This window comes from Tyto alba, unplaced genomic scaffold (assembly GCF_018691265.1).
Source record: "Tyto alba isolate M040663 unplaced genomic scaffold, T.alba_DEE_v4.0 Super-Scaffold_8, whole genome shotgun sequence".
Classification (NCBI taxonomy): domain Eukaryota; kingdom Metazoa; phylum Chordata; class Aves; order Strigiformes; family Tytonidae; genus Tyto; species Tyto alba.
In genome coordinates, this window is record NW_024881329.1 from 19,636,152 (window position 1) to 19,660,671 (window position 24,520).

At 66.1% G+C, this 24,520-nt stretch overlaps 2 protein-coding genes across 8 annotated transcripts in view; one reads left to right on the top strand and one right to left on the bottom strand.

The window, feature by feature from the left end:
* Positions 1 to 19,425, top strand: SPTB (spectrin beta, erythrocytic). Of its 3 annotated transcripts, none has more exons than XM_042785376.1 (36): positions 1 to 332; positions 3,954 to 4,151; positions 4,232 to 4,383; positions 4,556 to 4,729; positions 4,849 to 4,940; positions 5,023 to 5,103; positions 5,198 to 5,313; positions 5,527 to 5,639; positions 5,723 to 5,910; positions 5,999 to 6,116; positions 6,681 to 6,839; positions 6,915 to 7,217; positions 7,354 to 7,504; positions 7,590 to 8,457; positions 8,537 to 8,674; positions 8,760 to 9,519; positions 9,608 to 9,810; positions 9,891 to 9,981; positions 10,052 to 10,198; positions 10,291 to 10,554; positions 10,731 to 10,946; positions 11,038 to 11,127; positions 11,232 to 11,507; positions 12,334 to 12,464; positions 12,705 to 12,909; positions 13,003 to 13,377; positions 13,467 to 13,711; positions 13,801 to 13,939; positions 14,015 to 14,099; positions 14,200 to 14,396; positions 14,516 to 14,625; positions 14,983 to 15,064; positions 17,019 to 17,188; positions 17,262 to 17,435; positions 17,518 to 17,560; positions 18,294 to 19,425. In XM_042785376.1, the coding sequence occupies exons 2-36, from the start codon at positions 4,004 to 4,006 to the stop codon at positions 18,456 to 18,458; spliced, it is 6,969 nt and encodes a 2,322-aa protein (XP_042641310.1). In that variant the 5' UTR covers positions 1 to 332; positions 3,954 to 4,003; the 3' UTR covers positions 18,459 to 19,425. The 3 variants fall into 3 exon arrangements, with proteins under 3 accessions (XP_042641310.1, XP_042641312.1, XP_042641311.1); XM_042785377.1 differs by lacking the exon at positions 1 to 332 and adding an exon at positions 709 to 1,155; XM_042785378.1 differs by lacking the exons at positions 17,019 to 17,188; positions 17,262 to 17,435; positions 17,518 to 17,560; positions 18,294 to 19,425 and adding an exon at positions 15,444 to 15,620.
* Positions 19,409 to 24,520, bottom strand: part of PLEKHG3 (pleckstrin homology and RhoGEF domain containing G3) — a 9,020-nt gene continuing 3,908 nt past the window's right edge. For 3 of the 5 annotated variants that reach the window (XM_042785389.1, XM_042785394.1, XM_042785392.1), the window contains exons 5-17: positions 24,429 to 24,475; positions 24,202 to 24,352; positions 23,707 to 23,841; positions 23,450 to 23,632; positions 23,267 to 23,359; positions 23,102 to 23,188; positions 22,939 to 22,972; positions 22,743 to 22,850; positions 22,546 to 22,620; positions 22,360 to 22,398; positions 22,238 to 22,245; positions 21,937 to 22,125; positions 19,409 to 21,654 (exon numbers count right to left, since the gene is read on the bottom strand). In XM_042785389.1, the coding sequence (XP_042641323.1) occupies positions 20,035 to 21,654; positions 21,937 to 22,125; positions 22,238 to 22,245; positions 22,360 to 22,398; positions 22,546 to 22,620; positions 22,743 to 22,850; positions 22,939 to 22,972; positions 23,102 to 23,188; positions 23,267 to 23,359; positions 23,450 to 23,632; positions 23,707 to 23,841; positions 24,202 to 24,352; positions 24,429 to 24,475 (2,769 nt within the window). In that variant the 3' untranslated portion in view covers positions 19,409 to 20,034. The remainder of the gene's footprint in view (positions 21,655 to 21,936; positions 22,126 to 22,237; positions 22,246 to 22,359; positions 22,399 to 22,545; positions 22,621 to 22,742; positions 22,851 to 22,938; positions 22,973 to 23,101; positions 23,189 to 23,266; positions 23,360 to 23,449; positions 23,633 to 23,706; positions 23,842 to 24,201; positions 24,353 to 24,428; positions 24,476 to 24,520) is intronic. The other 2 variants (XM_042785391.1, XM_042785390.1) reach the window with 2 other exon arrangements.

Consider the following 24,520-nt stretch of genomic DNA (forward strand, 5'->3'; position numbering starts at 1 on the left):
GAGGGGAAGCACAGGGGCAGCGGGACCGGACGGGCATCCCTGGCCCCCCCGGTGGCAGCGGGTCGCCGGTGCCAGTGGCGGCGGTGGCCGGGGGGGGCCGCTGTGCTGCATTGCGGGGCGGGCGGCCCGTCCCCGCCCGCCTCCGCCCGGCCCTCCCTGGGGGGAGCGGGGCTATCTGGGCCGGGCAGCGCCGCTGGCCCCCGGGCAGGAATGTCCCTGCGCGCCCAGATAATGTTATTTATATCGCAGAGCACGGCGGCTCCGCTTCCCCCGCCCCGCTCCGGTCCCGGGCCCGCCGCCGCCGCTGTTCGTCCGCCCGCCGCCCCGCGCAGGTGAGAACCGCGGTGGCACCGGGATGCGCCGCCTCCGGGGGTGAACTGGGGGAGGGGGACCGGAGGGCAGCGGGAGGAAACGAGGAGGAGGAAGGGGGGCACCGGGACGCGCTGCCCGCCCCGGGGATACCGGGTTTACGGTGCAGCACCGGGTACGGTCCCGGGGGGGGGCTGCGGGCACCAAGCGAAGTTTGGCGGGGGACCCCGGCGAGGTGGGAGACTCATCACCCCTTTCCCCCCCACCTCCGGTGGCGGGAGGCCCGGTGTCACTCCGTGTGTGTGTGTGTGTCCCGTCCCCCCCCCCTCGTCTCCCCGGGGGTTGCTCTCCCCGCGACTGCCGGGAAGGACGGGGCGGGCGAGCGGCGGTGACTTTTTGGGGACACCCTGGGGACACTTTCCCCGGGGGTGACAATCCCCACTGGGGTCCCCCACCGGTCCTGGGGGGTCCTGGAGGGACACGGTGGGCAAGCCAGCTCCGGAGGCTACATGCCCAGGTCTCACTGGGGCTCATCACCCCCCCTCATTTTTAACAACTGGGGAAACTGGAGATACTGGGGAGGGGTTTTTTGGACCATGTTCATCCCAGCGTGGTGGCAGGAGGATGCTCACCGGTGGCCGTTGGGCTGGGGGAACTCTTGCCTGCACCCCAATAAACTGGGGGCCACCCAGGGCTGATTCCCCAGCTCTCCTTTTAGGCGGCTTTTGCCTTTGCAAATCTCCAGCTCCTGGAGTCAGGGGATTGCAGTGCCCTTTGGCTTAATCCAGCGGAGCAATGAGGAGTGTTTGAGGGGGTGGCAAGCAAAGGAGACCCCCGGCAACCCCGGTGAGTGCCAGCACAGCTCCCCAAGGAGTATTTTGCAGTTATAATGTGTTTTTTAGGGCCCCGGCTGGTGATTTTTTGGTAAGCGAGGAGTTGCAGGGGGGCAGCTCCTAAGAAGGGAGTGGGGCTTGGCCCACGCCGTGCACAGGGGAGGCCTATTTATAGCCAAAAATGTCTGTGGAGTGTCAGCACGTGTGCGTGTCGCCGGCTTGGTGCGCTGGTGGTTTAGGTGACATGGGACAGTCCTGGCATGGCTGGCATCCGCACTGGGGAAACCCAAACCTTCGCCCCCCGGGTGAGAATGGGGAGCCGTGGCTGGAGCGGGGCTTTGCCGGCCGGAGGAGCTGTGCCGTGCCCAACCACCCCGTGCTGCACTGAGCGGGGCCATCTGCTCCTGGCCGTGTGCCTGGGAGGCAGGCGGCTCTTGGGGGGGGGCTCTGGAGGTGTCCCCCCACCTCCTGCCCCCCCTTTCTACCAGGACTGGGAGCGTGGCTGACTGCCGGCTTGGTGGAGATGCAAAAATAAAAGTGTTAATTAGCAAAGCGAAGCAGCCGGGGCGACACAGGGTGCCCCAGGAACCCGCCGGGCTGCGGGCGGTGGTGACGGGGTGGTTCTTTTGGGGTGTTTTGGGGGGACCCCGATGAGCTCTCGTGCACTGGCCGCCGGCATTTCGGCAGCGCAAGGGCTGCGCCGGGGAAAGGGGCTGCGGTGTGGCAGGCACCAAACCGCTGCTCGGGGCGCAGGGGGGACGTCACCTGGTCCCGGCGGGGGGACCTCGGCGGCGGCACGGTGCCAGCCCCTCGCCGGGAAGTGCTGATTCACGGCACTGAGCCGCTGGCCGGGGAAAAAAAGATGCTGCCCTGGCCCCCGCCGCAGGATGCTCGGGGCAGGGCTAGCACCCCGGTGCTCCTGGCTTTCCTCCAGCTGAGTGGGTGCAACGGCAGCCCCGGGGCTGTGGGTGCTGATGGGTGCTGGTGGCAGCGTGGCTCTGCCAAACTGGGCTGTTTGTAAGGTGCCGGTGAGACAGAGGGAGATTCAAAGGGTTGGCGAGCATCCACGCTCTAAATGCACGCTGGCGGCTCCCTCGGGCCCCGCTGGGGCTCCCTTCGATCTCTTCCTCCTCCTCCTCCTTCTCGGATGCTGGCGGCTGTGGCCCTGCTGTGGTGGTGGTAGGGGGGGTCTCCTACCGGGCCGTGGCATGCCGCAGAGACCCAACACAACTCAGCACACCCGGCACGTTCCCTGCGCCCAGGCGGGCCGGCTGCAGCTCCTGCCATGTCAGGGTCCCTGAATTTGGGCTTCCCCAGTGGGGTTTTTCTGCTGCAGGACAGGAGGGTGAGCCCGGTGGCACAGCACGGAGGGCTGCGGGCCCCACATGCGCTCGCGTGGCCTCTCACACTCCCATGTGCCTTCTCGCGTGTGCTGGCATGCATTTGCATGTCCTTGCTTGTGTGTGCGTGCCCTGGCATGCTTCTACATGTTTTTGCATGCTCCTACAGAGCCTTGCTCACATGTGCATGTTCTGGCATGTCCTTGCTCACACGTGCACACTCCTACATGTCCTAGCTCGCGTGTGCACGCTCTTGCATGCTCTGGCACCTCCTTGCTCACATGTGCATCTTCTGGCATGCTCTTACACATCCTTGCTCACACATACACTTTCTGGCACGCTCCTGCATGGCCTTGCTCACCTGTGCACGCTCTAGCACACCTCTACATGTTCTCACGTGCTCTTACATGTCCTTGCTCACCTGTGCATGCTCTGGCATACCTCTACATCTTCTTGCACGGTCCTACATGTCCTTGCTCACATGTGCACGCTCTGGCACACTTCTACATGTTCTCACGTGCTTTTACATGTCCTTGTTTACATGTGCACGCTCTGGCAGGCTCTTGCATGCCCTTGCTCACACGTGCATGCTTTTACACACTCCTCCGTGGCTTTGCTCGCGCATGCATGCTCTGGCACTCTCCTACTCGGCCTCACTCACACATGTGTGCTTTTACACACTCCTTCATGTCCTTGCACACTCCTGCATGCAGGCCAGCTCCCGAGCCACGGCCCTGCCTGCGCAGCCGCGATTAGGGTGCACAGCCAGGGCCCGGCCCAGCCCTGCCAAGCCCCGATAAAACTCCCCTGCCTGCCGACTGTTGGGGGGTCCCTGGGGGGGGCCCCAGGCTGTCACAGCTCCTGGGGACACGAGGGCTTTAGGGGTGCCTGGGGTTTCCCCCAGCTGCGCTGTGCACCCGAGGGCTCCCGGCAGCTCTGGGGGTGCCGGGGGGTGGGGGGCCCAGCCTGGCTTCCCACACCCCTCAGGGGCCCCCCAGCAGCCTCCTCCCCCCTCCCCGCCCTGCTCCAGCACAGCCCCGACAGCTGCTCGCTGGCATTTTTAGATACCAGCCATGTCCTATCTGTGTCTCAAATGTCCCCGGAGGCAAGTGCCCCCCCCCTCCAGCAGCTGTCACCCGCTTTTTGCCACGGGTGCTGGCGAAGCCTCTTCACGGCGCAGGCGTTGGGGTAGCTGCTCACCCAAGGGTTGGGGGGACGCCCCTGGGGACCCAGGCTGGAATGCTGGGCGGGGAAGCACGGCTGTAATTAGCTATTGGCACGGGGTCCGTGCCAGCAGGGCGAGCCCCTGGCTGTCCAGCACCCAGGTGCCCCCCAACACCTGGGTGGGGGCGAGGTTAAATCCCTCTGAGCAGTTTAACCGGCGGCTTTGAGCCACCAATCCCCACCCGCGGGAGGGCCGGCGAGGTGCCACGGCGATGCCGAAGCCCATGGCCCCCCGCTCTTCTCCCAGGGGCCTTCTGCCGGTAGCCAACGGCCACCCGGCCGGGGGACACCGGGACCATGACCTCGGCAAACGACTACGAGCAGTTGGAGCTGCAGCAGCAGTACAGTCGCATCAACGTCCGCTGGGACGCCTCTGACGATGAATTGGACAACGACAACAGCTCGGCGCGCCTCTTTGAGCGCTCCCGCATCAAAGCCTTGGCAGGTCAGGGATGGGTCTCGGGTCCCTTCGCTCCTCTCGGGTTGTCCTTGTCGCCAGTGCCACCGTGCCCACTCTCGTTGCAGACGAGCGGGAGGCCGTGCAGAAGAAGACCTTCACCAAGTGGGTGAACTCGCACTTGGCTCGCGTCACTTGTCGCATCTCGGACCTCTACATGGACCTTCGGGATGGGCGGGTGCTCATCAAGCTGCTGGAGGTGCTGTCAGGAGAGCTTCTGGTAGGACTCCCATCCCACGACATGCCATCCCATCCCATGCCCCACCAGCTCCGGTGCTCCACCAAGACCTTGGAGTTGAGCAAAGCTCCACCAGAGTTGGGGTGCTGTCCCCAGGCAGGGGTGGGGGTGCCTGGCATGGAAGGGGAGGGTGCTGAGTGCTCTTGTACCCCAGCCCAAGCCCACCAAGGGCCGGATGCGGATCCACTGCTTGGAGAATGTGGACAAGGCACTGCAGTTCCTGAAGGAGCAGAGGGTGCACCTGGAGAACATGGGCTCCCACGACATTGTGGATGGCAACCACCGCCTTGTCCTTGGCCTCATCTGGACCATCATCCTCCGCTTCCAGGTGGGGCTGGGTGGGGTGGGGGGGAACCCCTCAGCTCAGCACCCTGTGGTTCATAGCCGAGCGGGAGCCCTCCTCTGTGGGTGTCCCCTTCCAACCCTGGGATGTTCTTCTGCCCCCAGATCCAGGACATCATCGTGCAGACACAGGAGGGTCAAGAGACGCGCTCTGCCAGGGATGCTCTACTGCTCTGGTGCCAGATGAAGACAGCGGGGTAGGTGGAGGGACCCACAGCGCACCACGGTGGGGACTGGGGGTGCCCGGAGGGTGACGGTGATGCCCTGTCCCCATCGCAGGTACCCCCATGTGAACGTTACCAACTTCACCTCAAGCTGGAAGGACGGGCTGGCCTTCAATGCCCTCATCCACAAGCACAGGTAGGCAGCACGGTGGTGGGTACCAGGACTTGCTGGGGCAGTGGTGGCACCAGGGGATGTCCCATGGGGTCATCACCACCATCCTGTGCCCCAGGCCTGAGCTGGTTGACTTCCAAAACCTGACCAAATCCAACGCCCGACACAACCTGGAGCACGCGTTCAGTGTGGCGGAGCGGCACCTGGGCATCACTCCGCTCCTCGACCCCGAAGGTGAGGTTGACACCACCAACCTTCCTGCCTCAGTTTCCCCATTACACCTTGGGACACTCCCAAGTCCCATGGAGGGACAGAGAGGTTTCCACTCTGTGGAAGGGGGGTCTAGGTGGGTCCATGGGGGGACCTCATGAGGCCGTGTTGGCCCATTGCTATTGGGGTGATGCAGAGGCTGGGTCAGGACTGATGCCTCTCGCTCACGCCGGGTAGATGTGTTCACGGAGAACCCCGACGAGAAGTCCATCATCACCTACGTGGTGGCTTTCTACCACTACTTCTCCAAGATGAAGGTGCTGGAGGTGGAGGGCAGGCGTCTGGGCAAGGTAGGAGATGGTGTTGAGGTTGAGGGGAGGGTGGGTTCTGTTGGGGTGCCAGCGCCCCGTGCTCACCACCAGCCCCGCCACAGGTCATTGAGCATGCCAAGGAGACAGAGAGAATGATCGAGGGCTACGGGGGGTTGGCCTCCGACCTGCTCACCTGGATCGAGCAGACCATCGCCTCCCTCAACAGCCGCAGCTTCGCCAATTCACTGGCCGGGGTGCAGCACCAGCTACAATCCTTCAGCACCTACCGCACCGTGGAGAAGCCCCCCAAGTAAGCTCCCCTTGAGCTCCGCCGTGGCTGCGCAGGTGGTGGTTGAGCACCCATGGGTGCCCCACGCTCAGCTCTGTCTCTGGGGCAGGTTTCAGGAGAAGGGTAACCTGGAGGTGCTGCTCTTCACCATCCAGTCGCGGATGCGAGCCAACAACCAGCGCGTCTACACCCCGCATGAAGGGCGCTTGGTCTCCGATATCAACCGGGTACGGGGCCCATCCCAGCGGCCTGGCCGTGTGCCGTGCCGTTCTGTGTCACGGGGACAGGCGGCTGCTCCCGTGGCACCCTCCAACCGGGGGGGCAGCTCTTCCCACTGGTATCCCCAGGGAATTTGCTCCTCAGGCTGTCCCGGGGTAGGACAGGGATGGCCCGGCGCAAGTTGGGGTCCATCTCCTGGGGGCAGTTCAGGTCCTGGGGCAGTTCAGGACTATCCTGGGATGGGTCATAGGGCAGTTGGGGCCCATCTCCTGGGGACAGTTGGGGTCCATCCCAGAGCAGTTCAGGTCCTGGGGCAGTTCAGAACTATTCTGGGATGGGTCGAAAGTCAGTTGGGGTCCATCCCTTGGGGGGAAGTTGGGGTCCATCCCTTGGGGGCAGTTGGGGTCCATCCTGGGGCAGGTCAGGTCCATCCTAGGGGAGGTTGTGTTCCTCCAACCATTCTCTCCCACCCGTGGGTCACGTTGGGGTTCACCACCAGAACAAGACACGGGGTGGGGTGGGGATGACATGGGACACGGGTGCCACCCCCGTCTGGCGCCACCTTCCCCCAGGCCTGGGAGCAGCTGGAGAAGGCAGAGCATGAGCGGGAGCTGGCGCTGCGCACCGAGCTCATCCGGCAGGAGAAGCTGGAGCAGCTGGCCCGGCGCTTCGACCGCAAAGCAGCCATGCGGGAGGCCTGGCTGAGTGAGAACCAACGCTTGGTGGCCCAGGTGAGGCCAGGGACACCCACCCCAGGGACAGGGACGCCCTGCCGGAGCCTCACCGTGGGCTTTGTGCTGGGGCAGGACAACTTCGGCCAAGACTTGCCAGCGGTGGAGGCGGCCAAAAAGAAGCACGAGGCCATTGAGACAGACACGGCCGCCTACAAGGAGCGGGTGCAGGCCATCGAGGCAGTGGCGAAGGAGCTGGAGGTGGAGGGTTACCATGATATCCAGCGCATCAACGGGCGCAAGGCCAACATCCTGCGGCTCTGGGAGCAGCTCCTGGAGCTGCTGGCCGCCCGGCGCCAGCGCCTGGAGATGAACCTCATCCTGCAGCATCTCTTCCAGGAGATGCTCCATAGCATTGACTGGATGGATGAGGTCAAGGTGAGCCACAGGTCTTGGGTGCCGCCGGGTGTTGGTGGGACCCCCCCCGGGGGAGGCAGACGTGGTGCTGGCAACGGCTTTGCGGGGAGCAGTGGGTGCCGTCTGCCGGGGGCCGATGGCTGGGGCTCTCCCGCAGGTGCAACTGGCATCACCCGAATCCGGGAAGCACCTTCTGGAGGCGGAGGAACTGCTGCAGACCCACCGGCTGCTGGAGGGCGACATGGCCCTGCAGGCAGAGAAGACACGAGCCATCAGCGCCGCTGCCCTCCGCTTCGCCGACGCCGAGGGTGGGTGTGACAGGATGCCCTCAGTCCCCGGTTGGGGGAAGCCAGGACGCCCTGATGATGGCCACCCATCCCTCTCCCTGACCAGGTTACCGTCCCTGCGACCCCAAAATCATCCGGGACCGTGTGAGCCACCTGGAGCTGTGCCGGCGGGAGCTGCAGGCACTGGCAGCCCGGAGGAGAGCCTTGTTGGAGCAGTCGCGGTCCCTTTGGACCTGCCTGTGGGAACTGGACGAGGCGGAGGGTTGGATCAAGGAGCAGGAGCAGCTCTACTCCTCCCTGGATTTTGGGAAGGACCTGCCGGGCGTGCTGCTGCTCCAACGCCGGCACGCCGCCTTCGAGGCCGAGCTGCGGAGCCGGGGCGAGCGGCTGGAGCGGGCACTGGCGGCGGGCGAGGGGCTGGCGGCGGCGGGGCAGGCGGGCGGCCGGCTGCGGGAGCGGGGAGCGGCGGTGCGGGGGCTGTGGGCGCAGCTGGAGGAGCTGGCGGCTTTCCGCCGGCGGGGCTTGCGGGAGGCCGAGGGCTTCTTCCAGTTCCAGGCAGAGGCAGAGGAGCTGGCAGAGGGGCTGCAGGACGCCCGGCGACGGGCAGGCGCCGAAGAGCTGGGTCAGGATGAATCCCGCACCCGGGTCTTGCTGCGGCAACACCAGGAGCTGCTGGAGGAGGTGGCGGCTGCCCGGGAGCAGTTGGATGGGCTGGCCCGGCAAGCTGAGGGCTTCCCCCCGGAGCTGCGGGCTGGCCCCGAGGCGCAGAGCCGGCTGGAAGCCCTGCGGGAGCTGCACACTGAGGTGGCCGCCCTGGCCGAGCGGCGGGGCCGCCAGCTGCAGGACGCCCTTGACCTCTACACTGTTTTTGGGGAGAGCGATGCTTGCCACCTCTGGATGGGGGCCAAGGAGACCTGGCTGGGGCAGCCAGAGGTCCCCGAGGCACTGGAGGACCTGGATGTGGCACAGCACAGGTAAGGTGCTCACGCGGCAGCGGCGCTGCCGTGCCGTGTCCCAAGGTGTAGCCTGTTCTCAGCCCGACTGTCCCCGCAGGCTGGAAGGGTTGGCGCAGGAGATGGCCACCGTGGCTTCCCAGATCGCCGCTGTCAACCAAGCAGCTGACGGGCTGCTGGCCAGCGGGCACCCCCGCAGCCCCCAGGTCCGGCAGTGCCAGGAGCAGCTCAACAAGAGGTACGGCGGCGGGTGACGCCAGGGTGAGTGGGTGGCAGTGGGGCTGGGTCTCCGTCCCCCAGTGTCACCTGCCTCTGCCCCACAGGTGGGACCGGTTTGGGGAACTGGTGTCTGAGCGTCGCCAGGCGGTGGGCTCGGCACTGCGTCTCCTCAACTACCGTCTGGAGTGCGAGGAGACCCGGCAGTGGCTGTGGAGCAAAGCCCGGGCGGTCGAGGCCACCGCCGAGCTCGGCCGGGACTTGGCTGGAGTCCTGGCCACCCAACGCAAGCTCTACGGCATCGAGCGGGAGCTGGCCATCGCCGAGGACCGCCTGGCTGCGCTTCGCTCCCAAGCTGAGCTGCTGGCCAAGGAACGGCCCGAGGTGGCCAGCGAGGTGGCTGAACGGCTAGCGGCAGCGGTGGCCGCCTGGGAGGAGCTGCAGGAAGCCCTGGCGCAGCGGGCAGCCTCTTTGGGGGAAGCCGGGCAGCTCCGACGTTTCCTCCAGGACCTGGATGATTTCCAGGCTTGGCTTTTCGGGGCTCAGAAAGCCGTGGCGGCCACGGACGAGGTGCCGGCCTCTTTGGCGGAGGCAGAGGAGCTGCTGCGGCAGCACGAGGCAGCCCAGCGGGACGCAGAGGAACACGCAGCTGCTTTTGCCGCCTTGACAGAGGCAGGGGAGCAGGTTTTGGGGGAGCAGGAGGACCCCCAGTACGAGGGGCTGCGGCAGCGTCTGCGCGGCGTGGAAGTTGGCTGGGCAGCCCTGGGGAGGATGGCAGAGGCCCGGCACCACTTCCTCACCCAGTGCCACGGCTTCCAGGAGCTCATCCGTGACACCAAGCAAGCGGAGATCCTTCTCGCCAACCAGGTGGGTGCTCCAGGAGGGTCCCGGGGAATTGTCCCCGGCTTATGGACACCCCAAAAATGCGCTGAACCCCCCCACCATGCCTCCCCAGGAGTACACGCTGGCGCACCTGGAGCTTCCCACCACACTGGAGGGTTCGGCCACTGCCCTGCGCCGCTTCCAGGACTTCCACGCCGGCGTGGAGAGCAGCACCGAGAAGGTCCCTGAGGTGGTGGCCACCGGCACCAAGCTGGTGGCCGAGGGGAACATCTTTGCCGAGAAGATTGCCGAGAAGTGCCAGGCCCTCCAGGAGCGGTGAGTCCGGCGAGGGGCCAGCGGGTGGGCAGCATGTGGGCAGCAGGGCTAATGGTGCCCATCTCTGGTCGCCCTGCCAGGCACGGGGCCGTCGTGGCCAAGGCAGAGGAGGCGGCGGGTTTGCTGCAGGACAACCATGAGCTTCAGACTTTCCTGCAAAACTGCCGGGAGGTAGGGATGTGAAGATGATGAGGCTTGGAGGGTCCCCACTAGCCAAGCCCTCACCCCCGTTGTTCTGCAGCTTGACGCTTGGATGGAGGAGAAGATGCTGATGGCACAGGATGTCTCCTACGGTGAAGGCCGCGGCCTCCACGGCAAGTGGCAGAAGCACCAGGCGTTCATGGCCGAGCTGGCACCCAACCAGGGCTGGTTGAAGAAGATTGAGACGGTGGGTGCTGGCACTGGGATGCCTGGAGGTCTCCGTGCCGGCACGGAGCCACGCTGAGGCGGCTGCCAACCTCTTCGGTGTGTCGCCGGCAGGAAGGGAAGGAGCTGGCGAGCCGCAAGCCGCGGTACGGTGAGGTGGTGGTGCGGCGGCTGGACGAGCTGCGTGGGCGCTGGGATGGGCTGTGCGGTGCCGCTGAGGAGAAAGGCCGGCGGCTCTTCGAGGCCAACCGCTCGGCGCTGTACGCCCAGAGCTGCGGGGAGCTGGAGAGCTGGCTGGGGCAGGCAGAGGAGGAGCTGCGTGCCGCCGAGCACGCCAAGGACCTCACCGCCACCAACCTGCTGCTGAAGAGGCTGACGGTGGGTGGTGGCATGGCCAGACGAGCGGCTGGGGAGGCCAAAGGGTGCTGGCACCTCGCCCTTCCCTTTACGCTGCCCTCCCTGTTTCGAGGTGGAGGGTTCTGCCCCCCAAACCGGGCTGGCCGGTGCCTTGGGGATCCCCAGCCTGGCTCACTCACCCGGCTTTGCCCCACCAGAGGTTGGAAGAGCAAGTGCGAGCGCGGATGAAGGAGCTGGAGGAGCTGGGATGGCAGGGCCTCCCCACTGCCGGGGATGTGCCGGATGCTACCGGGCACGAGCAGAGGCTCCAGCAGCGGTTCCTCGATTTGCTGGAGCCGCTGGAGAGGAAGAGGAAGGAGCTGGAGAGCGCCAAGGCCATGTACCAGCTTGGGCGGGATCTGGAGGATGAGACGGTGAGCATCGCCGCCGTGGCAGGGTCTGGCAGGGAGTGGGGGGGGCACCCCTGGGTGCCGCGCGGGTCTCAGTGGGTGCTCTCACCCGCAGCTGTGGGTGCGGGAGCGGCTGCCCCTGGTGACATCAACAGAGCACGGCACCGACCTCCCGAGCGTGCAGCGCCTGACCAAGAGGAACGAGGTGAGCCCGGGTGCGGCGGTGGCACCCACCACCCCGGCCGGTTCCCTTTGGGGCCACCCCAGCCCCTGGGTGAGCCCCTCCGTGAGCACCCACCCCGCCGACAGACGCTGCAGAAGGAACTGGCGGGCCATGCCCCCCGCCTGGCCGAGGTGCTGAGCCGGGGCGAGGCGGCAGCGAGCGGCCACCAGCCCAGCCCAGAGCTGGAGGAGCGGGCGCGGGAGCTGCGGGAGCTGTGGGAGATGCTGCGGGTCGAGGCGGCCGCCCGGCACCGGCGCCTGCGGGAAGCTGGGGATGCCCAGCAGTATTACCGGGATGCCGGAGAGGCCGAGGCTTGGGTCAGCGAGCAGGAGCTATTCATGGGAGCTGAGGAGAAGCCGAAGGTGAGGGGTGACTCCGCTACTCTAACACACTGCCCACCCCATGCCATGTTGAGTCATTACATGCCATGGCATTATATGCCATTCCCTGCTGTGCCGTGCCACGCCATGCCATCCATGCCATCCTAGGTCATGCCATTACATGCCATGCCATCCATGCTGCCCTAGGCCATGCCATTACATGTCATGCCATGCCGTCCTAGGTCATGCCATTCCATGCCATGCCATCCATGCTGCCCTAGGCCATGCCATTACATATCATGCCATGCTTTGTCATTACATGACACACTGTGCCGTTACAGGCCATCCATCCCATGCCATGCGGTGCTCTGCCATCTCATGCCATGCTGTTACATGCCAACCTGGGGCATGTCGTTCTGTGCTATAACATGCTGCCCACCCCATGCCATGCTGAGTCATTACATACCATCCCATGCTGTGCCATGCCATGCCATCCATGCCATGATGTGCCGGTGCATGCCATGCCATCCATGCTGCCCTAGGCCATGCCATTACATGTCATGCCATCCATGATGTTATGGGTCATGCCATGCCATGCTTTGCCATTACAAGGCACGCTGTGCCATTACAGGCCACCTTGTGCCACACCATGCTCGGCCATGGCAATTGACCCCGTGCTATGCCATTACGTGCCATCCCCTCCTGCGCCACAACACGCCGTGCCGCACTCCACCGAGCTCACCGTTGCTCCCAGCTGTGTGTGGTGGAGGCAGGACATGCCCATGGGGTGGGCGCCGGGGCTGGACCCCACTCCCTGTCCCCCAGCCATGCTGGGTGCTGATGGGTGCTGGTGTCTGCCGTGCCACAGGATGAGGAGAGCGGCTTGGTGATGCTGAAGAGACACGTCCGGCAGCAGCGGTCCATCGAGGATTATGGCCAAACCATCAAGGAGTTGGCAGGGAGGGCTCAGCAGCTGCTCTCCACTGGCCACCCTGAGGGGTAGGTGCCACCAACACGTGTCCCTTGTCCCACGGGGTGGCCCCGTGCCACCAGCACCGCGGTGGCTGGGCGGTTTGGCTGGAGCTCCGGTGACATTGGTTGCCCCAGCTGGGTGGTGGTGGCAGAGGGATGCGGGGAGCGCAGAGTAGGTTCCTCCCCCCGCTCTGCCCCAGTTGAGTGGGTCGGGGGCATTTTTTCCCGGGTGAGAACTGGGGTGTCTGTGTGCCGGGGGCCGCGCAGGGAGCAGATCATCCGGCTGCAGGGCCAAGTGGACAAGCACTACGCGGGGCTGAAGGAGGCAGCCGAGGAGCGTCGCCGGCGCCTGGAGAACATGTCCCACCTCTTCCAGCTGAAGCGGGAGGTGGAAGACCTGGAGCAGTGGATCGCCGAACGCGATGTGGCCGCCTCCTCCCAGGAGATGGGGCAGGACCTGGACCACGTCACGGTGAGGATGCCAGGGCGGGCGTGGCAGTGCCGGTGTGTGGTTTTGGAGGGAGAAAACTTGACTTTTCTCTCCCCACTTCCCCACCCTGTGCAGCTCCTGCGGGAGAAGTTTCGGGAGTTTGCGCGGGAGACGGGCAGCGTGGGGCAGGAGCGCGTGGACCGGGTGAACCTGACCATCGAGGACCTCATCGACGCGGGGCACGCAGAGGCGGCCACCATGGCAGAGTGGAAGGACGGGTTGAACGAGAGCTGGGCCGATCTGCTGGAGCTGATCGACACCCGCATGCAGCTCCTCGCCGCCTCCTACGACCTGCACAAGTACTTCTACGACGGCGCCGAGCTGCTGGCCCTCATCGCCGACCGGCGCCAGGAGCTGCCCCAGGACCTGGGCGAGGACGCCGGCACGGTGGAGGCTTTTCACCGCATGCACAGCGCCTTCGAACGGGACCTCCAGCTGCTAGAAACGCAGGTAAGGCTGCACCCCAAAACCGGCGGGGATGCCTAGCATTGCCGCCGCCAGCATTTGGCATCCCTGCTCTCTCCGGCTTCGCCGGGTAGGTGCAGCAATTTCGGGAGACGGCGGCTCGCCTGCAAACCGCCTACGCCGGGGAGAAGGCAGCCGGCATCCAGGAGCAGGAGCAAGAGGTGGTCCAAGCCCTGCGGGCGCTGCTGGAAGCGTGCAGCGGGCGCCGGGCCCGGCTGGTGGACATGGCCGACAAGCATCGTTTCTTCAGCACGGCACGGGATCTCCTCTCCTGGATGGAGAGCACCGTCCGGCAGATCGAGACGCAGGAGAAACCCAGGTATGGCTGAGCCTGGCGCTCTTTGCCGAGACCTGGCGCTGACGCCGTCACCGATGCCATCACCAACGCCGGCACCTCTCTGTCTCCAGGGATGTCTCCTCAGTGGAGCTGCTCATGAAGTACCACCAGAGCATCAGGGCTGAGGTGGACGCCCGGAGCAAGAGCTTCACCAGTTGCATCGAGCTGGGCAAGAAGCTGCTGCAGCGTAAGCACCAAGATTCGCCTGAGGTAAGGGCAGCCGGGGCTGAGAGTTGGTGGGGACAATGCCACTGGGGCCACCCCATGACGCCGTCCCCTTCACAGATCAAGGCGAAGCTGATGGAGCTGGTGGAGAAGAGGAAAGCCATGCTGGAGACGTGGGAGCAGCGCTGGGACCGGCTGCGGCTGCGTGAGTGTGCCGGCAGTGCCAGGGACGACCACGGCTGGGCTGGGGGGGTGGGTGGGTTCGTGGTGGCAGGGGGCTGAGCACTGCCCGGCCCTGCCCGCAGTGCTCGAGGTGTGCCAGTTCTCCCGGGACGCCTCGGTGGCCGAGTCATGGCTCGTGGCGCAGGAGCCTTACCTGGCCAGCAGCGACTACGGCCAGACGGTGGACGCGGTGGAGAAGCTGCTGAAGCGTCACGAGGCTTTCGAGAAGTCCTCGGCCACCTGGGAGGAGCGCATCGCCGCCCTGAGGAAGCTGACAACGGTGAGGAAGGCTCGGGATGGGGGCACAGCTGGTCCCAGCTCACTTCTGCCTACCCTGCCTCAGTTTCCCCACCCCACATCCTCACCAGCCCCTAACTCCTTCACTCCCTTCCCTGGCAGCTGGAGCTCCTGGGCGGGCGGACGCTGCGTGAGGGTCTGGCGCGGGATGGGGTGACACACCCCGAGGCTCCTGACTACCGCCTGGATCTGGACGGGGAGCTGGAGGCAGGGTAAGAGTCACCAGCACCGTCCCCAGGAGGCAGGGGCAGCCCGCAGTGCCCACCTGGCACATGGGCATCGACTCCAGCATCCCTCTTCTCAAAGCATGGGGTTTTGTTTGTTTTTTTTTTTTTTTTGTAATGTGCCATTTCGGAGCGGTAAATCGCTGCAGGTGAAGGGAAGAGGCGATGGTCAAGCTCCATCGTGTTGGGGCTTTCATCCCTGGGAGGTGGGGACAGGGGAGCAGCAGCCAGCCCCAGGTCCCTGCACGAACACGGCTGCATTTCCCCAGTGAGGCGGCTGGGATGGGGATTTTAGGGGGACTGCGCTCCTCCGGGGATGCTGAGCAGGCTGCCTCCCTGCCGCAGGTCCGAGGAGGAGGAGGAGGAAAAGAGGAAGGGCACAAGCACGCGGGACGCCTCTCTGCCCGCTGCCGACAGACCAGAGCCGGTCAGTTCTCGAGTTTAGCTTTCTCCTTTCCCAGTGACCAAAAAAAAAAAAAAGTGTCCCCACGTGTCCCACAGACTCCTGGCAGACCCCGTGGACTCGGCCGTGGCCATGACGTGCTGACGGCTCCCTGCAACCCCAGCCTTTGCCTTGTTCCTTGCCTTGAGTTGAATAAATGCTAAATGACCCCAAAAAGGCCAGGCGGGCATGTGGGTGATGCACTTTCCCCTTCAGCCCGGTGACTGGGGGGTCCCTGGGGTGGCTCAGGCCCCCCCCTTGCTCCCCGTGGCCGGGCTTGGACCGACTGGCAGAGGCTGGCACCTGTGGGTGCTGCGTGTCTCCGGGATTGGGGCAGGAGCCAGAGCTGGAGCATCTATCCCAGGGTGGGCTGATCTGGGCCACCATCCTCCACTGTTGGCAAGCGTGTATCCCAGGAAAAACCCCCGGGGCCACCACCTGACCTGTGGCACCGGAGCAACCAGCCCTGGAAGGGGACATCGGGCAGAGCTGCCCATGGACACACAACAACCAGAGACACACAACAAGGGTGCTCCTGGCTGGCCCCTGGGGCGTCGTCATCCCTTGGGCATTGTCACCCCGTGGGGGTGTCACCCACCCTGTGAGGCATCGTCACCCCAAGAAGCATCGGCGCTGTGTGGGGCATCAGCACCCTGCAAGGCATCGTCACCCTACAAGGCATCAGCACCCTGTGAGGTATTGTCACCCCACAGGGCATTGCCACCCCGTGTGCCAGCCACCTCGCGCTCGCTGCCACCCTCTCTGCTCCTCCTGCCTGCTCAGGGACAGGATTGCTTTCTGATTTCTCTGCCTGCTTGGGGACAGGAACCCCTTCTGCCTCTTCTGCCTCCTTGGGGACATGGGCATCTTCTGCCTCCTTGGGGACAAGATCACTTTTGCCTGCCTGGAGCCTGGATCCCTGAGTGCCTACTGAGGGACTAAATTATTTCTGCCTGCTTGGGGACACTGGCATCTTCTAGCTCCTTGGGGATAAAGGTCCCTCTCTGCCTGCTTGGGGACACGAGCATCTTCTGCCTCTTTGGGGACAAGACCCACCTCTGCCTGCTTGGGGACACGCATGTTTTCTGCCTCCTCGGGGACAAAGGTCCCTCTCTGCCTGCTTGGGGACACGGGCATCTGCTGCCTCCTTGGGGACAAGATCACTTCCACTTTCCTGGAGACTGGATCCCTGAGTGCCTACTGAGGGACAAGATCATTTCTGCCAGCTTGGGAACATGAGCATCTTCTGCCTCCTCGGGGACAAAAATCTTCCTCTGCCTGCTTGGGGCCACGGCCACATTTACCTGCTTGGGGACAGGAACCCCCTCTACTTGGGGACAAGACTACTGCCTGCCTGCTTGGGGCCAGGGTCACCTCCTGCCTGCCAGGGACAGCATCCCTCCTCCTGTCCCTCTTGGCAGGACACACAGCAGGACCTCTGTGTGCTCCCTGGGGAGCCAGCAGCCACGGCTGTGCGGGGCTGGGGCCGGCCCTGAGTGCAGGAGGAGGGGACAGGCACCCCAAGATCCCTTTCTATGGTCCCCAGTTCCTGCCCCTGGATGGGCACCACAGCCCCCAACTGGACCTCGTCTGTGCACCAGCATTCCCCCACGTCACCTGGGCACGGGACAACACCCCGGGTGGCTCCCAGGGCTGCCTGGCTCAGCTCAATCCCCTCACCCCAAAATCTGTGGGGGGCCCTGGCACCGTGCTGAGCACAGGGTGTGGGTCTCAGGGCTGAACTGCATCCCAGCCACTTGCTGGGGTCCTCCCAGTGCCACCAGTTCCTGTGTACCGGAGCTGGCGGGGTCACTGGCACTGCGAGAGCTGGCACCCCCTGGATTGGGGACCGTGAGCCCCCCGTTGGGGACAGGGAGGGGACCTCAGGATGTGGCTTTTGGTGACACCGCGGTGTAACACGGCTGTTGCTTTGCGGCAGCTGGCGCGGATGACGAGCGACGAGGAGCTGGCGTCACCGAACACCCGGCCACCGCGGGAGGAACCAGAGGAGCCGGCCACGCTGCCGGCCCGCTCCTGCAGCGTCCAGCTGGAGGGCTACCTCGGCCGCAAGCACGACCTGGAAGCGGCCACCAAACGGGCATCCAACCGGTAGGTGCGGTGCCGGGGCCGGTGCCAGGGTGGCACGGGCACGCACCGGGCTGACGCGGCGGTGTGGCGGCAGGTCGTGGAGCACGCGGTACTGCGTGCTGCGGGGCGGCCAGCTCGCCTTCTTCAAGGATGCCAAAAGCCGGGCGCTGGGGTTGCCCTGTCACGGTGAGGAGCCCCTGGGGCTGCAGGACGCCCTCTGCGAGGTGGCCGCCGGCTACAAGAAGAAGAAGCACGTCTTCAAACTCAGGTGAGAGCGCGGCATGGCACGGGGTGGCACGGCACGGTGTGGGGTGGCACACGCTTTACTGCTACCTCCACTCTGTCCCCAGGCTCAGCAACGGCAGCGAGTGGCTCTTCCACGGGAAGGATGAGGTGAGGGACATCCCGGGGGGGGACACGGTGGGGCTGGAGATGCCCAGGGGACTAGCTTTGCCCGGGGGGGGGACACAGGGTGGCCAGTGGGATACAGGGGGGCTCAGGGGGACACGGGGTGGCTGGTGATGCCCAGGGGATGTGACAGTGGTCAGCAGTGGCCCATGGGACACAGCGGGGCTGGTGACACCTGGGGGGTGGGTCACAGGGTGGCCAGCGGGATACAGGGGGGACAAAGGGTGGCCAGTGGGGACACAGGGGGGCCAGTGGGATACAGGGGGGCACAGGGGGGGCTGGTCATGCCTGGGGGGGTCACAGGGGGCCCAGGGGGGCTGGTAGTGCCCAGGGGGGTCACAGGGGGGCCCAGGGGGCCTGGTGGTGCCCAGGGGACATGGCGGTGGTCAGTGATATCCAGGGGGACAGAGGGTGGCTGGTGGTTCCCAGGGGACATTGGCGGTGCCCAGGGGACATGAGGGTGGCTGGAGATACCCAGGGGACACAGTGGTGACCAGTGGTGCCTGGGACACACACACACACACACAGGGTGACTTGTAGTGCCCGGTGACACACAGGGTGGCCAGGGGTGCCATGAGGACATGGTAAGGGGCTGGCAGTGGGGATGTGGGTGACTGGGGACAGCTGACATCACCTGGGTGGGATGGCGTGGGTGGGGCAGGGGAGCGTGTGTGTGTGTGTGTGTGTGTGTGTCCCGAGCCCGTGTCTGTGCCCACAGGAGGAGCTGCAGGCCTGGCTGCAGGGGCTGAGCACAGCAATAACCGAGTGCCGGAGCAGGCAGGGGAAGGCACAGAGCCTGCCCCTGCCCCCGGCTCCCCCTGAGCCCCCCCTGCCCCGCAGGGACAAGGAGAAACGGTTCAGCTTCTTCCCCAAAAAAAAATAACACACACCCCCCCTCACCCGCCAAGGAGTTGGGGGGAGGACAAACAACCCTGCACCCCAGGCCCCGGCGGTGCCCACAGCCACGTGCGCCCAGGGACCTGTGTGTTACCTATAGGTACAGGCGGGTCTATAGGGGCAGGGGCCGTACAGCCTGTGTACGGGCGTGCAGAGATGCAGCCCCCACCCCTGCGAGCACACGCGTGGGCTCCTGTGTCCGCGTGTAGCAGCACGTCCGCGAGCGTGCATGACCCGTGTGTGTGTGTTGAGCACATGCCTGTGTGCACACGTGTATATATATATATATTTGTATTTATATATATACATATATTTCCATGCTTACGGGCATGCACACGCCTACATGGAGGTAAACACAGATCTATATGTACGTCCCAGGGCACGTGCCCCGTGTGCACATGCGTGTACGTCTCTCCAAGCGTGTGCACCCAGGGGTGCCCCCCCCCCCCGCCCCGGCACGGGGACGTGCGGCAGCCCCGCGCACACACATGTCCCTGCACGCACACGTGTGCACACGTGTGTCCCTGCATGCAGGCGTGCCCGCCCCTCCATGCGCACGGCCGCGGGTGTGCATGCCCCACACGCGTGCATGCCCCCCACACCCCTCCCCACCCACCCAGCACCCACATGGGGAGCTGCTGTGGGTGCCCCCCCAAAGCCATAACGTGCCCCCCCGCAGCGTGTGGGTGCAGAGGGGGCAGCCCCCGCCCCCTCAGGCATCAACCAAAGAGCGTCAGCCCGTGGGCATGGGGGGCACCGCTCACCACCACCCCATGTCCCCGCCAGCGCTGCCAGGATTGGGGGATTCCCCCCCCTGCCCCCGCACCCACAGCCAGGCTGAGCCACCCCAGGGGGGAGCACAGGTGACCAGAGAGGAACTTTTGGTTCAGTTTGGTTTTTGGTTTGTTTTTTTTTTTTTTTTTTTGTTTGTTTTTCTAATAAAGATGTGAAAGCAAGCTGGGCGCAGTGCTGGGTGCCAAGGGGGATGCGTGGGGTGCCTCTGCAGGCTAGAGGGGGGGGGGGGGGGGGGCATGGGGTGCCCCTTCTCCTAGGCAGGGTGGGGGTCCCCAGGGTGCTCCTTCTCCCAAGTGATGTGGGGGTCCATGGGGTGCCCCTTCTCCTGGGCAGGTTGAGGGTCCATGGGGTGCCCGTTCTTCCAGGTAGGTTGGACATCCATGGCGTGCCCCTTCTCCTGGGTGAGCTGGGGGTCCACGGGGTGTCCCTTCTGGGCACACTGGGGGTCCATGGAGTGCCCCTTCTTCTGGGCAGGTTGGGGGTCCATGGGGTGCCCCTTTTTCCAGGTAGGTTGGAGGTCCACAGGGTGCCTCCTCCTGGGTGAGCTGGGGGTCCATGGGGTGTCCCTTTATGGTCACACTGGGGGTCCACGGGAGGTCCCTTCTGGGCACACTGGGGGTCCATGGGGTGCCCCTTCTTCTGGGCAGGTTGGGGGTCCATGGGGTGCCCCTTTTTCCAGGTAGGTTGGAGGTCCATGGGGTGCCCCTCCGCCTGGGCAAGTTGTGGTTTTCCTTCCCCTGGGGTCCGCAGGACGCCCCTTCTCCCCCCTAGCTGGTGGCGTTGAGAGTCTGAAATTTCTGCCGCAGGTCCCTGACGAGGCCGTGGCGAGGGGGCGAGGGGGTGTCGGGGGGCTCGGGGCAGCGCCGCCGGTACTCCTCGGAGGCCTGGTAGGCTTTGCAGCGCTCCACCACCGCCTTCAAGCAGATCTTCTCCCGGGTGGTGGGCGAGCGGATCTGCACATAGGTCTGGGACTCGGTGGGGGCCGGTACCCGCTCCAGCACCAGCACCCGCTGCCCGGGGCCCAGGGGGGCCTCCGCTGCCACCCACAACGCCCCATCGCTGCCGTGCCGTGCCGGTGCTGGCCCAGGGGTGCTGAGCCCCCCACATGCCTCGGCGCTCCGGCTCCGGCCGCTGCCCCGCTCCTTCTCGGTCGGGCGGCCACCCCGGCACGGCCCCTCGGGCGCTGAACGGCTGCGGCTGACGGCTGGTGGCCGCGGGGCACCGAAACGGGCACGAAGCTCACGCACGTCAGGCCAGGCGAAGGGTTCAGCGCCGCTGGGGCTCGAGGGGCTGCGGGGGGCAGCCGGGGAGGGGGATACTGCCAGCCCCCCATCTTGCAGCGCGGTCACGGCGGGGGTGCCAGCGCAGGGGTTCCCCTCCTCCGGCTGGCGTGGGGCGCAGCGGCCGCCGGCGCGGCGGCTCTTGATGCGGAGGCTGTATTGCCGCGCCAGCTGGTAAACCTTGGTGCCGGGGTGCGGGGGGGTCAGCAGCAGCCGTGGCGGTGGCTCGGCCGGCGGCCCCTCGCCCCCGCCATCCAGGTCATCCTCTTCCAGGATAAGCAGCGGCTCGGGGGGCTGCAGCCCGTTTTCCCGGCATGGCTCCTCTGGTGATGCCTCGGGTCCCCCCGGTGCCGGCTGGGTGGGGGGCTCAGGGCTCGCCGGGGGCCGGGGGAGACCGTTGAGGCGGCAGACGGAGCTTCGTACCAGCCCCTTGGGGATGAAGGAGAGGCTCTCGCGGCGGCAGACGCTGAAGCCGGCGTCGCGGTGCTCGGCGTGGCCGTAGTAGCTCTTGATCTTATCGAGGAGCAAGCGGTCCCGGCTGGAGAGCTGTGACTCCCGGTGGGTTCCGGTGAGTGGTTCGGGCGAGGGGACGGTGCTGTGGGACCCCCCGGGCTCTCCGCTTTCAAGCTGGGGGCCACCGTCCAGGCTGAGGGTGCTGCTGCTGCGGCTAGCCGGCCGCCCCACCGGCCCCTCCAGCGCCAGGCTGCTGCGGCGCGAGAAGCTGCCGCCGCCGCCGAACCGCTCGGCGATGACGCTGGCCTGGTCCAGCACCGAAGGCGGCAGGATGCTGCCAGCAGCTTCTTCCTCCTCCTCCTCTTCCTCCTCGCTGCTCAGTCCCTGTAAATCCTCCGCAGCGCGCTCCGGCTCCCCCTCCTCACCGGGCAGCACCGGTGCCGGGGTCCCCGCTGAGGATGGGGTGTTGGGTGGCCCCAGCCCCTCGGGGTGCTCCAGGGTGCTGCCGGCCTGCAGAGGGGTGGGTGGGTGGGTGCTGGATCCCTGGGGACCCCCGGGCAGGAGCTGCGGGGTCACACTGACCTTCTCGCAGCTCCCCGGCCCCCAGCTGCTTGGGCGCTTGGGTCCCTCCGGCGCTGGTGGGTGCCCCCTGGCCTGGGCAAGAGGAAAAGTGGGGTGTCACGGGCTGTGGGAGGCAAGTACTGGCCAAGCTACAGTTCAGGGTCCCACAGCGGCCCGGAGAGCAACATGGGGTGCCCTGGGAACAATCTGGGGTGCCCCAGGAGCGAGGTGGGATGCCCTGTGAGCAACACGGGGTGCCCCAGGAGTGATGGAGGGTGGCCTGGAGCGATGTAGGGTGCCCCGGGAACAATCTGGGGTGTCCCAGGAGGGCTGCAGAGTGCCCTCCCCAGGGTTTAGGGGGGCTGGGGTGGGTACCTGCTCCTCCTGGGGTTCCACCAGCAGGTCCCCGGCCCTGGGCAGCTCCTCCTGGCCGTCCTTGCCCAAAGCTGCTGCCTCCTCTTCCTCCTCCTCTTCTTCCTCCACCACGCCCTCAGTCACCACCCAGGCTCTGGGGTGCTGCGGGGGCTCCCCCACCCCCAGGAGAGCCCCATCGCTGCCGGCGTGCTGCTCAGGGGCAAGCTCCGGGTTCAGCACCCCGTGTCCCCCCCCTGGCAAGCAGCGTGCCAGGGTTGGGGCACACCGGGGACCCCAACCCACCCCTGCGCCCCGGCCTTACCTTGAGCCCTGCCAGCCAAGAGAGAGAAAAGTGGAGGTTAGGGAGGAACAGCACCCCAAAATGCTCCCCCCCTCAGCCCCGCTCTGCCCACCCCGCCGATGCCAGCGGCCGTGCCGGCTCACCTTGCTCGCCCAGCTGCCGCAGGATCTGCTTGGCAGGCTCTGCGAGGAGAAGTCGGCCATCCAAATCGGGTGACGGCAGCATCGTCCCCATGTCCCCCCCCTCAACCTGTCCCCAACCCCCATCCCACACCCGGCACCCCGACCACCACCCCAGCTGGGCTCCCCTCTCCCCGCCGCCGTCCGCACCCGACTGCCTGCGCCCCGTGTGCCCGTGCAGCCGGTCTGGCAGCGTCTCCGCGCGGTCCCGGCACTGGAAGGGCTCTGTGGGGACAGGGGCACCCATCAGCACTGGCACCCGGTGCCCACCGTCCCCCACAGGGTGGCTTCACCCCTGGGGAGGGACGGTGGTGGCAATGGGGACGCCGGGGATGCGCGGCTCTCACCGGATTGCCGGCGGCCCTGGCGTGGCTCGGCAGCAGTGTCACCCAGGGGCTGGCAGGACCAGCTCTTCTTCAGGTGCTCAGGGCTGCAGTGGGGCAGGCGGGGGGGGTCTGCGGGCACAGGGGGTGATGCTGGGGGACGGGGTGGGGGGGACAGGCGAGGGCAGGGAGGGGACGGCGGGGCGCCGGTGGCACTCACAGAACAAATCCATCTCCAGGATGGCTTCCTTAGCCTGGTGTGGAGAGAGGATCGAGAGAGATGGGGGGGGGTAAAGATGCAGTGCAGCTACTCCCCCCCTGCTGTCGCTGGGCCGGGGGGGGACCCCAGTGCCAGCGTGGTGCCCGTCCCCCTCTGCCCTCACCTTCTGGGGGATGATGGCGTGGTGGTTCTCCAGGATGAGCCGCTTGATGTGGTGGGTCCACATGCGCTTCTCCTCCACGCTCTTGGCCTGAGAGGCAGGGAGGGCGGGTGGGGTTGGGTGGGGGGGTCCCCAGGGTGCCCCCCACCCCGTGCCCCCCCGTCTTACCTGCAGGCTGTGCTGCTGCTTGCCGTGCTTGTAGTGAGCCAGGCTGAAGCAAAGCGAGTCCCGCGTGCTCTCGATCAGCATCAGCGAGGAGCACTGCGGGGAGAAGCCATCAGCCCCCCCAAACTCAGCACACACCCCCACCTTGTGTGTGTGTGCGTGTGTGTCCCCATCCCCGGCACCCACTGGGATGTGGCTCTTGTAGACGTAGTGGTCGCCACGGCGCTTGGTGATGAGGAGGGTCTTGTCGAAGAGGAAGACGGCGCGCTCGTGCCGTACCCGCTGCACTCGGAAAGTGCCCTCCAGCACCAGTTCCCCGTAACTGGTCAGGTCTGGTCCCTTCCAGCCCAGCAGCAGCGACTGGATCTCCTGCACGGGTCCCCCCAGGATGTCAGGGCCACCTGCCACCACGGTGGTGCCCGCCCAGTGCCACCAGTACCGACCTGCTGGCGGATGGCGTGCTCGTGCTTGCGCTTCATGTCGTTGATGTACCAGGCGACGCAGGTCATGGTGTCGATGGCCTCCAGGACCACCTCGTAATCATCCCCCGACTTGTGCTCAAAGTGCTTGGCGATCTCCTGCCAGCAAAGGACGGGGTGCCGCAGCAAAGGGGTTACAGTGGCCGGTGCCAGCGGGGTGGGGAGGCGGGATTGGCGTGCCAGGGGACCAGGGTGTCCCAGGGAAGGGTGAGGGTGTCATGTTGGGGGACCTGGCTGTGCCAGGGAGATGTGCCACGGCCAGGTGCCTGTGCCAGGCTGTGCCAAATGCCTGCGCCCTGCCACGCTGGGTGCCCCTGAGATGCCAGGGGACCAGGCTGTGCCAGGGAAATGTGTCCTGCCACCCCCAAGACCGTGCCGAGCGCCTTGCGCCGGGCCACGAGCTCACGCCACGCCGGGTGCCCACGCCACGCCACACGCCCACGCTGGGCACCGGCTCACCTGGAGCAACAAGTGGTACTTGAGGATCCTCTGGACAGGCTTGAGCAGGTAAGCGCCGAGGGGCAGAGCGTGCCGCAGCCGGTCCTGACACTCGCGGAGGAACCGAGCCTGCGGCTTGCTCCTCATGCACTCGGCCAGCGCTGCCACCGAGCTGCGGGCAGGGAGCGGGCTCAGCCCCCTGCCCGTCCCCCCTGCCTGTCCCCCCGCTACGCCCCCCCAACACTCACCTGGGGTAGTTGTTGCAGTACTGGGTGTAGATGGCAAATTCCTGGCTCTGAGGGCAGCGGGGAGAGCGGTGAGAACCCAGCAAAACCCTGTA